This window comes from Pan paniscus, chromosome 21 (assembly GCF_029289425.2).
Source record: "Pan paniscus chromosome 21, NHGRI_mPanPan1-v2.0_pri, whole genome shotgun sequence".
Classification (NCBI taxonomy): Eukaryota; Metazoa; Chordata; class Mammalia; order Primates; family Hominidae; genus Pan; species Pan paniscus.
This window is the reverse complement of record NC_073270.2, coordinates 37,250,272-37,262,537: the sequence shown is the minus strand read 5'-3', so window position 1 is coordinate 37,262,537 and position 12,266 is coordinate 37,250,272. Positions and strand designations below refer to the sequence as shown.

The 12,266-nt window shown below is 52.1% G+C and overlaps 1 protein-coding gene across 4 annotated transcripts in view; it reads right to left on the bottom strand.

The window, feature by feature from the left end:
* Positions 1–206: 206 nt before the first annotated feature.
* Positions 207–12,266, bottom strand: part of HM13 (histocompatibility minor 13) — a 56,651-nt gene continuing 44,591 nt past the window's right edge. For 2 of the 4 annotated variants that reach the window (XM_003833405.6, XM_008958914.5), the window contains 5 exons: positions 10,111–10,147; positions 8,028–8,130; positions 3,456–3,541; positions 1,527–1,673; positions 207–630 (listed from right to left, as the gene is read on the bottom strand). In XM_003833405.6, the coding sequence (XP_003833453.1) occupies positions 531–630; positions 1,527–1,673; positions 3,456–3,541; positions 8,028–8,130; positions 10,111–10,147 (473 nt within the window). In that variant the 3' untranslated portion in view covers positions 207–530. The remainder of the gene's footprint in view (positions 631–1,526; positions 1,674–3,455; positions 3,542–8,027; positions 8,131–10,110; positions 10,148–12,266) is intronic. The other 2 variants (XM_003833404.6, XM_055105031.2) reach the window with 1 other exon arrangement.

The window sequence follows — 12,266 nt, the reverse complement described above, 5'->3', positions numbered from 1 at the left end:
AAGTGCTAGCTGGTGAGAGAGGGCTCATGGGCCCCCTCTACTGGCTAAAAGGTGTTTTACGGGTGCAGGGCTGGCCAGGCACTGGGGTGGGCACCCTTAAGGGGCTTGCAGAAAAGATTTTGGGTGGGCAGGTGAGACCTAGAAAACCCAGGGCAAGACACTGGGTGCTTAAACAGAGAATGTTCCAGGAGCACAGTGGCCCGCCCTGGCCATGGGATGAGTTTTTAATGTGAGGCAAAATCAGTCCACAATACAAAATCTAAAAATCACACCCACTTTTCCCACCTGGCTCCTGGGGAGGGGGGAAGCTGGGGGTTTCTTTTGCCTGCAGGGTGTGGGGAGGAGCAGAGGAGGGCCAAGAAAGGGAGAAGGAAACAGAGGCCACAGAGGCCTGGCTGGAGGTATCCTGCTGCCCCCTGCCCTGTCCTGGAGCTGCCCTTGGCCTCCTGTGCCCTCTACCGGTGCACGCCTGTGTGGGCCCAGCCCCCATCTGTCTGGTCTGGCCCTGAGAGGCTCGGGCACCAGCCGCATCATTTCTCTTTCTTCTCCAGCCCCTTCGATGCTGATGCCTCTGTTCCCTCTTTGGATTCTGTCACTGCCGCTGGATCCTTAGGATTTGACTCCTCATAACTGACCAAAAAAAAAAAAAAAAAAAAAAAAAATTCATTTAGAGGAGAGGGTGAGCAGAACCTTGGTTGTCCCCTTCCCCCACCCCCATCCTAGGAAAGCGCCTGGTCACATGCAGAGCATCAGCCCTGTGTCCACTGCCCAGCACCTAACAGCACCTGGCCCCAGCCCTACCGCATGCCCTCCTCAGGCAGGCTGCTCTGCTTTCTCTGAGCCCGGGGGTACCAGGAGGCAGCAAGGGCAGCAGCCAATGGAAGAGAGGTTGGGCCTGGGCTTGTGTGGGCTGACTTCAAGCTTCCTGAACCTTCTGCTGTAGCGTGGAAAAAGGGGTGGCCATGACAAGGCTACAAGAGATGGAGATAGGCTGCCTCCCAGGGCACACAGCATGAATCAAACAGCTCAGCCCCAGAGGTGAGGGCACTGCTGTACTGGCAAGTGGCAAGGTGCTGCTCTGAAGACAGACACCCTGGCTTAGCTCCTTCTATGGGCTTCATTTTTCAAGCAACTGAGTTCATGCCAAAGATAATACACATCTTTCCTCACCAGATCAACCCCGTGAGGCAGGAATGTGCCCACTTACAGATGAAGAAAGTAACTTGCCTAAGGTTATACATATACCTTGAATGGTAACAGTATCTACTACTGCATGACAAGGGCCATTTCCATCCACTATGATGTGGGCCCCACATTACTGGTGAGGGCAGGAAGCTTCGGGGTTGTCCTGCTTCCCAGCCCTATGGCTCGGTGCAACCACTGCCTGGTGGTTGTGGAGGAGCTGCTCTTGCGGCCTACTCCTGGCAATGGTCCCTGCCCTATGCACTGGAGCTGCAATGTCTGCCCTACCTTGGGCCCCGGGGCAGTAGGGGGAAGCGGGCAGGTGGGCACCCGCTGGGCATTACATGGCGCTGGGATTCTGCGGGCGCCGGCGGCGAGGGCCAGCTAGCTTCTGCTGCATGGAGTCGGCCAGGCTGGCTGGGGAGCCCGAGACTGTGGGGAAGTGGGTGAGCCTCGGGGTATGAGGCAGGATTTCCGCCGAGGACTCGTAGCTGTGTGAGAGAGACAGAAGAGACAGAAAAAAAGAGATGGATAGGGAAAGACTAAGGGAGGACAGAGACTTCCTTTCCAAGGAGCAGAGAGCAGAACTGTCTTGTTTTTACCTATTTTTGCACTTCCAGATTTTATGGAAAGAAGCTGATATTATTTGGAGAATGAAAAAAGAAAGATGCACCTAGACAAAGGCACATCAGGCCACTGTGCAAAAGAACAAGCATGCTCTAGAAGTGTATGTGCTGCTGTGGAAACACCTCTAAGAAATACCGTAGAAACCCAATGTGCAGAATGCTCCAAGAATGCCACCGTCTGTGCAAGAAAAAGTATACACACATCAGTGCACAGGTGTCTGAATGTCTGTGTAACACTGCTGGCCTCTGTGGGGTAGCTGGAGCATGAGGGTGCTCTCTCTGTTACAGCTTTGGAATTTTTAACTATGTGAATGTGGTACCAATATAAAAATAAGTAAATCAATAAAAAAAGGAGGAGAATAGAAGGGAAAAGTAAAAAGGTGGAGAATCGGGAGAGAAATGGGGAGAAAGGAGGGAGAGAGAGACAGAGAGAGATCACTTGCTTTTTACCCCAATCTAAGAATGTCCAGGGTGGGAGTGGAGGGCAAACAGTGGGGGCAGGGTACCTGTATGGCAGAGCATTTAGCACCAAGCAGGTAAAGGCCAGGGGCACCCTCTGCCTTGTGTATTCAGAGCTTTGCCTGATGAGGGTACAATAGCATTGGGTGGTTACCCCAAGGGGAGGGGCAGGGAAACCTGGGCTGGATGGGAGGCAGAGGGAGGGTGAAGGATGGGTGCTAAGCTCAGGGATCGGGTGCCATGCCTGCTCCCAAAGCTCCCTGAGACCTGTCCCCAAGTTCACCCCTAGCCCCCACTTGCCTCAGACCACAGAGCTTTGCTGGGCGAGGCAATGTGGGCAGGCAGGCGGGGGGCTGGGGATTCTAGACAGGACAGGGAGGGCAGAGGCAGGTCTGGGGGAGGGGTGAGTCACAGGCTCCCCTGCGGGGAGCCAGGTGCACAGGAGGCCCTGGCAAGCGCTCTAGGGACAGCTTGGAGGCCAGGCAGGTGGAACTGGGCGGAAGGCACCCGAGTAGGCAGCTTTAATCGCAACTGGCAGCTATTTCTAGGTCCCTGGCAGGCAGGGTCGGCAGTGCTGGGGGCAGACACCTGTTGGAGTCACGCAGGCCTTGCGGTATGGGTGGGGCTGTGTGCAGGGTGTGGTAGGTGTGGATATGGCCCTGGGGAAGGGGTATCTGTGTGAGATACAGATAGAGAGAAAGCAGTGAGCTGTGGGTTAAAGCCACAGAGGTGAATGAACAGGGACTGACACCTGCCTTCTACTCGGGGCACTTTCTACCACACTAGGGCATCCCACACGCCCCCTGTTCTATTACTCACATGTGAACACTGAGGCCATGGGAGGGGAAGACATGCATGAAGTCACCTGGGGGCAGAGTCACCTAGGACTTCTGACAGTAGGCAGAGAAAAATCCACAACAGCTATTCTTAAGATCCAGCTAACATTTGGATGGGGGATGCCTAGAGGGCTCTGATGCCTTGCGCTCCCCTGGCTCCTGGCCCAGGGTAAGGTTCCCACTGGTGTCCACAGGCCAGGTACCCATGTACTGGTGAAAAAGGCAAGGGGTGGGGCTGGTGGTGGGAACAATGTTCCCCTGGAGAGGTGTAAAGATACCCCCAGCAGGTTCCACTGACTGCCAGCAGGCGCACTGGTGCCCATGAGGACATCTGCCCCCCACTCTGCCTTACCTGAACATCTCTGTCACTTCTCCCTTGGCCAGCGCCACCAGGACAGGAAAACCGATGCAGGCGGGGACCAGGTATAGGAGGGCAGGCTATGAGAGGACACAGGCTGGTGAAGCCATGCTGGGCACGGCACTGCCTCAGGGCCGTGCCCAGCACCCCAAACCCCTCCTGGGCTGGACTGAAGGACAGTGACTGGTCCAGGACCATAGCAAGTCAGTGGCTGGGCCTGAACCCAGGGCTCCTAACTCCCAGACAAGGGTTGCTCCTCCCGAGAGGGAATGCAAGAAAACTAAGAAACTCAAGTAGGCAGGGCTTCAAGGGTTCCCAGGGGTTTGGCTGGCAGCATCTGAATCACCTAGGTCACCACGTTCAAAAAGCAACTTCCTGGTTTGGTCCTACTCCCAGAGACTCTGCTTCCTGAGGTCTGGGGCTCACACCTGCATTTTAGCAAATGCTCCAGGAGATGCTATTATAGTGATGATGACGCCACAGCTGCTATGTAATGACTACTTGTTGCAGCCTGTATTAAGGTGACCTAGCTGGTCACTGGCTCCCCCAGGATTCACACCCAAGCAATTTGGCATGTCTGTGCTGAGACTCCTGGTAAAGCTGGGTTTGGAGAAGAGGACGGTTATACTAAGACCCTGTTCATGAACATCTACTGTGCAGGCACTGAGCTTAGCCTTCCCAGGAAGTCAGCCCACTGCCACATCCCATGATGGTTATCCTTTTGCAGAGGAGGAAGACCAATGCTTCACAAGGAGAGGGAAAATAGCCCAGGACTCAGAGACCCAAATCTTTTTTTTTTTTTTTTTGAGACAGAGTCTCTGACTCTTGTTGCCCAGGCTGGAGTGCAATGGTGCAATCTTGGCTCACTGCAACCTCCGCCTCGCGGGTTCAAGCGATTCTCCTGCCTCAGCCTCCTGAGTAGCTGGGACTACAGGTGCCCGCCACCACGCCCGGGCTAATTTTTGTATTTTTACTAGAGATGGGGTTTCACCACGTTCGCCATGGTGGTCTCGAACTCCTGACCTCAGGTGATCCACCTGCCTCGGCCTCCCAAATTGCTGGGATTATAGGCCTGAGGCACCACGCCCAGCCCAAAGAGTTTCTTTCTTTTTTTTTTTTTTGAGATGGAGTCTGGCTCTGTCACCCAGGCTGGAGTGCAGTGGTGTGATCTTGGCTCACTGCAAGCTCTGCCTCCCAGGTTCACACCATTCTCCTGCCTTAGCCTCCGGAGTAGCTGGGACTACAGGTGCCTGCCACCATGCCCAGCTAATTTTTTGTATTTTTAGTAGAGACAGGGTTTCACCGTGTTAGCCAGGATGGTCTCGATCTCTTGACCTTGTGATCTGCCTGCCTTGGCCTCCCAAAGTGCTGGGATTACAAGCGTGAGCCACCGCGCCTGGCCGAGTTTCTTTTCTTTTCTTTTTTTTTTTTTTTTTGTGATTTTGAGATAGAGTCTTGCTCTGTCTCCCAGACTGGAGTGCAATGGTGCGATCTTGGCTCATTGCAGCCTCCACCTCCCGAGTATCTGGGATTACAGGCATGCGCCACCATGCCCGGCTAATATTTGTATTTTTCAGTAGAGATGGGGTTTCACCATGTTGGCCAGGCTGGTGCACTTGAGTTCTTTCACATGGAGTCAGGTCCCTTGCTACGTGCTCTGTAAGTCCCTCTAATTTCCCTCACAGCATTCCTCAGCAATTTTTTTTTTTGAGACAGGGTCTCACTTTTGTCTCCCAGACGGAAGTGCAGTGATATGAACACGGCTCACTGTAGCCTTGACCTCCTGGGCTCAAGTGATCCTCTCGCCTCAGTCCTACAAGTTGCTGGGCCTACAGGTGTGCGCCTCCATACCTGGCTAATTTTTGTATTTTTTGTAGAGACTGGTTGTCACCATTTTCCCCAGGCTGGTCTTGAACTCCTGAGCTCAAGTGATCCACCTGCTTTTGCCTCCCAACGTGCTGGGATTACGGGTGTGAGCCATCGTGCCTGGCCTCCCCAGCAATTTGTAATGGAACATCCCCATAGGTGGTGAGTTCAGTGAGGGCGGGCCCACAGCTGTCTTGCTCACCGTAGTGTGCCCTGCATACTGAAGAGGGCCTGGTAAATACTCAGTGAATGGCTCCTTCATGGTGCGTCTTCATGGGTGCTCATGGAGTGAAGAGATTGTCCTGGAGAGGGTGAGGAAACTTCATTCTTTTTTTTTTTTTTTCTGAGACAGAGTTTCCTTCTTGTTGCCCAGGCTGGAGTGCAGTGGTGCGATCTCGGCTCACTGCAACCTCCGCCTCTCAGTTCAAGCGATTCTCCTGCCTCAGCCTCCCGAGTAGCTGGGATTACAGACATTCTCCACCAAGCCCGGCTAATTTTGTGTTTTTAGTAGAGATGGGGTTTCTCCATGTAGGTCAGGCTGGTCTCAAACTCCCGACCTCAGGTGATCCACCCACCTTGGCCTCCCAAAGTGCTGGGATTACAGGTGTGAGCCACCACGCCTGGCCGGAGACTTCATTCTTAACATAAAGCCACCCCTTGGCCAGAGAACAAAGAAGTCTTTCCCGCATGCCCTTGATCCTAACATTCAGACTTATTTCTTGCCATCTGTCATAGGTGGGCTGTGATCAATACTGCTTTATGTATATTAAATTATTGAATCTAACAATCCCTAAGTAGGATGGGTGTGGTGGCTCACGCTTGTAATCCCAGCACTTTGGGAGGCTGAGGTGGGCAGGTCAGTTGAGGTCAGGAGTTTGAAACCAGACTGGCCAACATGGTGATACCCTGTCTCTACTAAAAATATAAAAATCAGCTGGGCGTGGTGGTGCACGCCTGTAATCCCAGCTACTTGGGAGGCTGAGGCAGGAGAATTGCTTGAGCCCAGGAGGCGGAGCTCCAATGAGCTGAGATCACACCACTGCACAAAGGCAGAGGTGACCCTTACCTAGACCAATGCTAGCACTGGGACTACCTGTGTGTTGGACAGCAGGGGACCCCATGGGACAGGGTCCCCTCATGTCCTGGATCCCCTTTCCAAGGATTTTCAGAGAGGTGCCCACTTGGATGACTGGGGAGAAGGGCTGGGCTGCTGCTGGGGAGTAACACAGGCCTTGGGGCAGGGTTCAGGAGTTCATTAGTCTGGAGTCCAGATCGCCACCCAGGGCCCAGCCTGATGTAGTGTTTGCATTCTCTCAGCGCTGCAGTTTTCCGATAAAGGAGAGGACTCCTGTGTGCCAGAGCTCTGAATGGGAGCCTCTTCTCAGTCCAGCCAGGCAGAGGGTGAGGCTGCCACCTTATGGCCACTGGGGGAATTGGCTCTGGGCTTGGACTCCAATAAGGGGCTGGGAGCTGCAGAGACCTCCAAAAGGTCTCTTAACTAGTCCTCCAAACCAGGTCCAGTCACTCTCTGTGACCCTTGCCATACGCATGTTACTCTCACCTTACACGCCATTGAAGCCCTTGAGCAGAAGTGAGAGGCAGTTCCACAATGGTTGTTCTTGGTTTTTCTAATTATGGGCTAGGGGCCTTTTGACCTTCTATAAAGTAATACTGTACTAGGACTAAATGAGTTATTAGCAAAAGAGTTTAGCACAGTGCCTGGCACAGAGTGATTAAAAAAACCCCAGCTTTTGTGATTAATTCAAAGATGGCTCGTCTGTATTTGGGCCCTGGGGAAGGGGAAAGGGGACAGAAGCAGCAAGCCCAGAGTTCCATGGTTACTGGGCGGTGCTGGGATTCACAACAGGGCTCCCTTAGCCCCTGTTCGATGCTGCGTTTCCCATGGCCAGGGCTTGAGAGCCTGGGTGTGGTTTCCATGCTGACCCAGGTTTGAATCCTGGCTTTACCACATACTTGCAGTGTGTCACCTGAACTCCAGTTTCCCCACCTGTTCACAAGGATCCTCATGAGTGCAGAGCCTGACATGTGGAAGTGCTTAACAAACAGGAGCTCTTATTATTTCCAGTAGAAAGTAGGGCAATCCTGTCTGCTCACTTTCCCCTGAATCTTCCCCTCTCCAGGCCACGCTGAGGGCTCCCAGTCTTTGTGCTATGTTGCTTCATTCTGTGGTGGCTCAGTACTCCATCCTCATCTTGGTGGGAGAAGGAGGCAGAGCCTGGGCTACTAGGGAGTAGGGGGAGGGACGCCCCAATACCCAACACCCACTCCAATCCTGTTCTTCTCTGCCTGCTTCCCACTACCAAGGCTGAGAAGCCAAATCCTCTTTCCTGGACTCTCCTGTAGCCAGGGTGGCTTTAGAACCCCAGTCTGGCCCATGAGATGCTGAAAGGGTTCTGGGAAAGTTCCTGCCTTCCTGATGAAGGCAGCAGGCATGGCTGTTACACTTTTCCCTCCTTCTTGCCTCTAACGTGCCCATGCTGCCTAGAGCAGTGGCAGCCATCTTGCAACCACAAATGGAAGGCACAAATTGGAACCACAAAAGAGAATCACAGACATGACTGCTCCAACACCAGTGGGGAGTGCCTATCTCTGGACTGCTTGCATTTACAAATAAATCCCTCTGTAAGTCCCTCTATTTGCAGTGAGGCATTCCTGACACTCTGATACCGTCCTGCTCACCTGAGCATGCTTGAAGATGTGCATGATGAAGATGGTAAGGCCCAGGCCGAAGATGTAGGCTGCAAAGCTGGTGTAGAAGTAGGTGTGGGTATTCTTCTTCAAGCTGCAGGGAAGGTGTGAAGAAAGAGGAGGAGGGTTAGATATAGGGACTGAACTAGTAATACCCCTTCTGAGGGAGCTGGGGAAGACCCTAGAGGTTGTAGGGGGGTGACTGAGCTCTGGGCTGGGAGTCTGGAGGTGGGTGTGCACGCTGATACTGCCCCCAGCTATGTGTCTCTGGACAAGTTGCTTTCCTTCTCTTAGCCTCAGTTTACTCATCTGCAAAATGGGAAAATGAGCTCATCTCCTTGGTAGTTATGAATATCAAATGCTGCAACTTATAACAGTGGCTGTAAGACTTTAGTCAGCATAAAAATCGTCTGGAAAGCTTGTGAAAAAATGCAGGATTCTAGGTCCCACCCCCAGGGAGTCTGATCTAATAGCTCTAGAGCAGGGCCCAGGAATCTGCATTTTGAAAAAAACATCTGAGGTGAATCTCATACCGTTGGATCATGCTTTGAGAAACACAGATACAGAAACTGCAAAGGTAAGTTACTACTTTTAAGTGCAGTGGACGTAATAGTTCAGTAGCCTATTTGTGGTACTAACTAGATGCTGGCTGCATGAATAAATGCCAGTGGCTTCCTGGAGGTGATTCATCCAAGATCAGCTTCAGAACAGATGAATCATATACAGCCCGGCATTGCCATTACGTGACTTCCCTCTCCAATGCCAGCTCCATAACCTCTGCATGTCCCCAGCACCTGGGATGTGCCCAGCCAGTACTATGGACTCAATTAACATTTGTGGAATGAATGAGTGCTTCTGACCCCCTTCTCTCCTTGTCCTGGGTGCTTCTAAGCCTTCGGCTGCAAGTACCTTGAGAACTCACCTATCTTGAGAACTGGGATACAAGTGACTCCCTTTGGGAATGTTGCACTGATTCTGGAATCAGCTGAGGAGCTGCTTATGCTGTGAGCCCAGGCTAGAAATGAGACTCTGTCTCTGAGGGTGCTGGCAGTTGAATCTGTCTCCAGCAAATAGCCTGGGGGCTTCTTATGGGTTTCACTTTGTATTACCTCTGAACAGCCAGGAGTAGAGATGGCTGGCACAGACATCCCTCTACTTACAGACTGGCCAGGTCTCTTCCAAAGGTGACTGTGAGCCCATATGCTCCTAAGGTTTGAAGTGGCACTACACAAATAACCCAGGTGTATGTGAGTGGGAAAAACCTAAGTTTCACATGGAAACTGGATTTCAATGATGCTGGTAGTAAGTTTCTCATTACCACTGTCACTGTTATTACTGCTTTTGCAACTATCAGGCATGAGGAAATCAAGAGAAGTTCACAAACCACCTCAAAGTTAAGTGCAACATTGCCAGCCCTCACAGGGATGACGGGGCATAAAATGATGGAGCTGTTGCTGGCGCCCCCTGCTGACGGCAAGTCCCATTGCATAGGTGCATTAACTCGGATAAGACCTTTCTTGTGTTTTAAATGCTGACCTAAGTTGCCCACCTTCTCCCCCTCGTGCTGTCTACAACAGACTGAAAAATGTCTGAGTAAAGAGAGGGCAGGGAACAGCTAGAGCAGCTGAGACATGGTGACCTGACCCTAGGCTGATAGAAGATGATGATGATGACTGCAACCAGGATTCAACCAAGAGCTACTGAGGTCAGTGTGTGCTCAGCACTCTCTCCAGATTTTCATGGTAGGAACTCTTGTTATTAACTCAAGATGAGAAACCAGAGGCTCAGGAAGGTCAGGCCACTTGTCAAGGTCACACAGTGAGAAAGCACTGTGAGTACCACCAGGCCCTTGTGGGTTTAAATCTCTTGGCCTATGATTCTTAAAACAATTTTTTGACCACAGGCTCTTCAAATACTTAGAACTTCAAGATGCAAAATGCAGATAAAATCAGAATTGCTCTGGCTGCTGTAGGGGTGGAGGGTCTGGTCTCCTGAGGTACCTTCTCTGGGCTCCTGAAGGCCACTGGAGAATCCCTGGAGAAGCCCATGCTGGGGCAGGCCCTCACTCACTCACCTGATGTCAAAGCGCAGCAGCAAGGCAATGAAGATCCCTGTGGGAGAAAGCTGGGGTTAGAGAGTGGCAGGGAAGCAGCAGGGCAGTGAACTAACAGGAGACTGGGTCCTGGTCCCCAACCTGGTGTTCTGTCTTGGAGCAATCATTGGAGACCAAGGGTGTGGCCAATACTCTCAAGTGCCAGCAGAAAGTCCCATTTCTCTACCTAGAACAATGAGAGGGGCCCAGGATTTTGCTTTGGCCTGGGACTACAATGACCCAGCACCTCACCGCATCATACTATGTCACACTGTGTCTGCCCAAATGCTTATCAAGTGCCTATGTACCAGGTGCTATGGGAAATGCAGGAGTAGGCAAAATCACTGCTCCCACAGAGCTCAGCCAGGGGGACAGGGTAGCCACACTATGACATACCTCAAATAGTCACGGAAATCATTGTGAGATTGTGACTGTTAAAGAGTGCTTCCACTTTGGAAGGCAGAGGTGGGTGGATCATGAGGTCAGGAGTTCCAGACCATCCTGGCCAACATGGCGAAACCTCGTCTCACTAAAAATACAAAAATTAGCCAGACATAGTGGCATGCGCCCGTAGTCCTAGCTACTCGGGAGGCTGAGGCACAAGAATCGCTTGAACCCAGGAAGTGGAGGTTGCAGTGAGCCGAGATCGCGCCACTGCATTCCAGCCTGGTGACACAGCGAGACTCTGTCTCAAAAAAACAAAACAAAACAAAACAACAACAAAAAACAAAAGCAAAAATTAGCCAGACGTGGTGGCAGGCACCTGTAGTCCCAGCTACTCGGGAGGCTGAGGCAGGAGAATCGCTTGAACCCAGGAGGCAGAGGTTGCAGTGAGCTGAGATCACGCCACTGCACTCCAGCCTGGACAACAGAGACTCTGTCTCAAAATACAAAAAACCCCAAAATGAGCTGGGCATGGCAGTGCACGCCTGCAATTCTAGCTATTGGGAGGCTGAGGCAGGAGAATTGTGCTTCCCATGTTGTAAGAAGGTGTAACAGGATGAGACCTAGGCTGGGCAGGGGTGAAGGAGGGGAAAGAAGGCAGGCTTCTTGGAAATGCCACACGCCAGGAGGAGAGAACAGCATGTGCAAAGGTCCTGGAGAAAGAGTGCTCAGGAGATGTGGCAGGGACTGAGGGGTCACTAAGGCAGCTTGCCCACTGGCAGGAGATGAGGAGATAGACCAGCCCTGCAGGGCCCCGAGGACCATGGGGAGGAGTTGGGTCTTTATCCTGAGTGAAGAGACGCACTGGAGAAGTTCTGAGCAGAACAACCTAAACACATTTTGAAAAAGGCCCCTGTGGCAGTGCGTGGCTGGAGGGGGGAGGAGGAGGGGCAAGCAGTGGGCCATTTGAAGGCTCCACAGGAGCACAGGAGAGGGTTACTTCGGTCCACCCACTGCACTCTGAAACTTGAAAACCAAGCCAATTGTAAGCAATGGTTCTGCTAAAAAAGAAAAAAGAAAAAGAAAGAGACATCCCGGAAGCCTAAGCAACCCCCAAACACAGCCAACCAGTCCTGTCCCTGTGCTATACGCACACCCTGTGTGTCGCCTCCCTTACTGGGCTCTGGGCTCTGAGTCTCATTTACTTGAAGGAAGGCGCTGAGAAGCACTGCCTGGCCGGGTGCGGTGGCTCACGCCTGCAATCCCAGCACTTTGGGAGGCCGAGGCAGGCGGATCACCTGAGGTCAGGAGTTCCAAGACCAGCCTGACTAAAATGGTGCAACCCCGTCTCTACTAAAAATACAAAATTAGCTGGGTACTAAAATTAGCTACTCGGGAGGTTGAGGCAGGAGAATCACTTGAACCTGGGAGGTGGAGGTTGCAGTGAGCTTAGATTGTGCCATTGCACTGCCTGGGCAACAAGAGCAAAACTCCATCTCAAAAAAAAAAAAAAAAAAAAAAAGAAGCACTGCCTGTCAACTGTCAACATATGATTAATTTTAAAGAGGGAAATGAATTAGTTCTCAATGAATACTCTGTAGGAGTAGGGAGTTGGTTGGGGATAGAGCAGACAACTGCAGTTATTCTGGAATCAAGCTGGGAACTCAGTGCCCCCTGGCGGCTGATTTCTACCAGTGTTCTCCAACTAATCCAGGGGTCAGAGCTCTGCCAGGGATTTTCACTCCTAAAGTGCA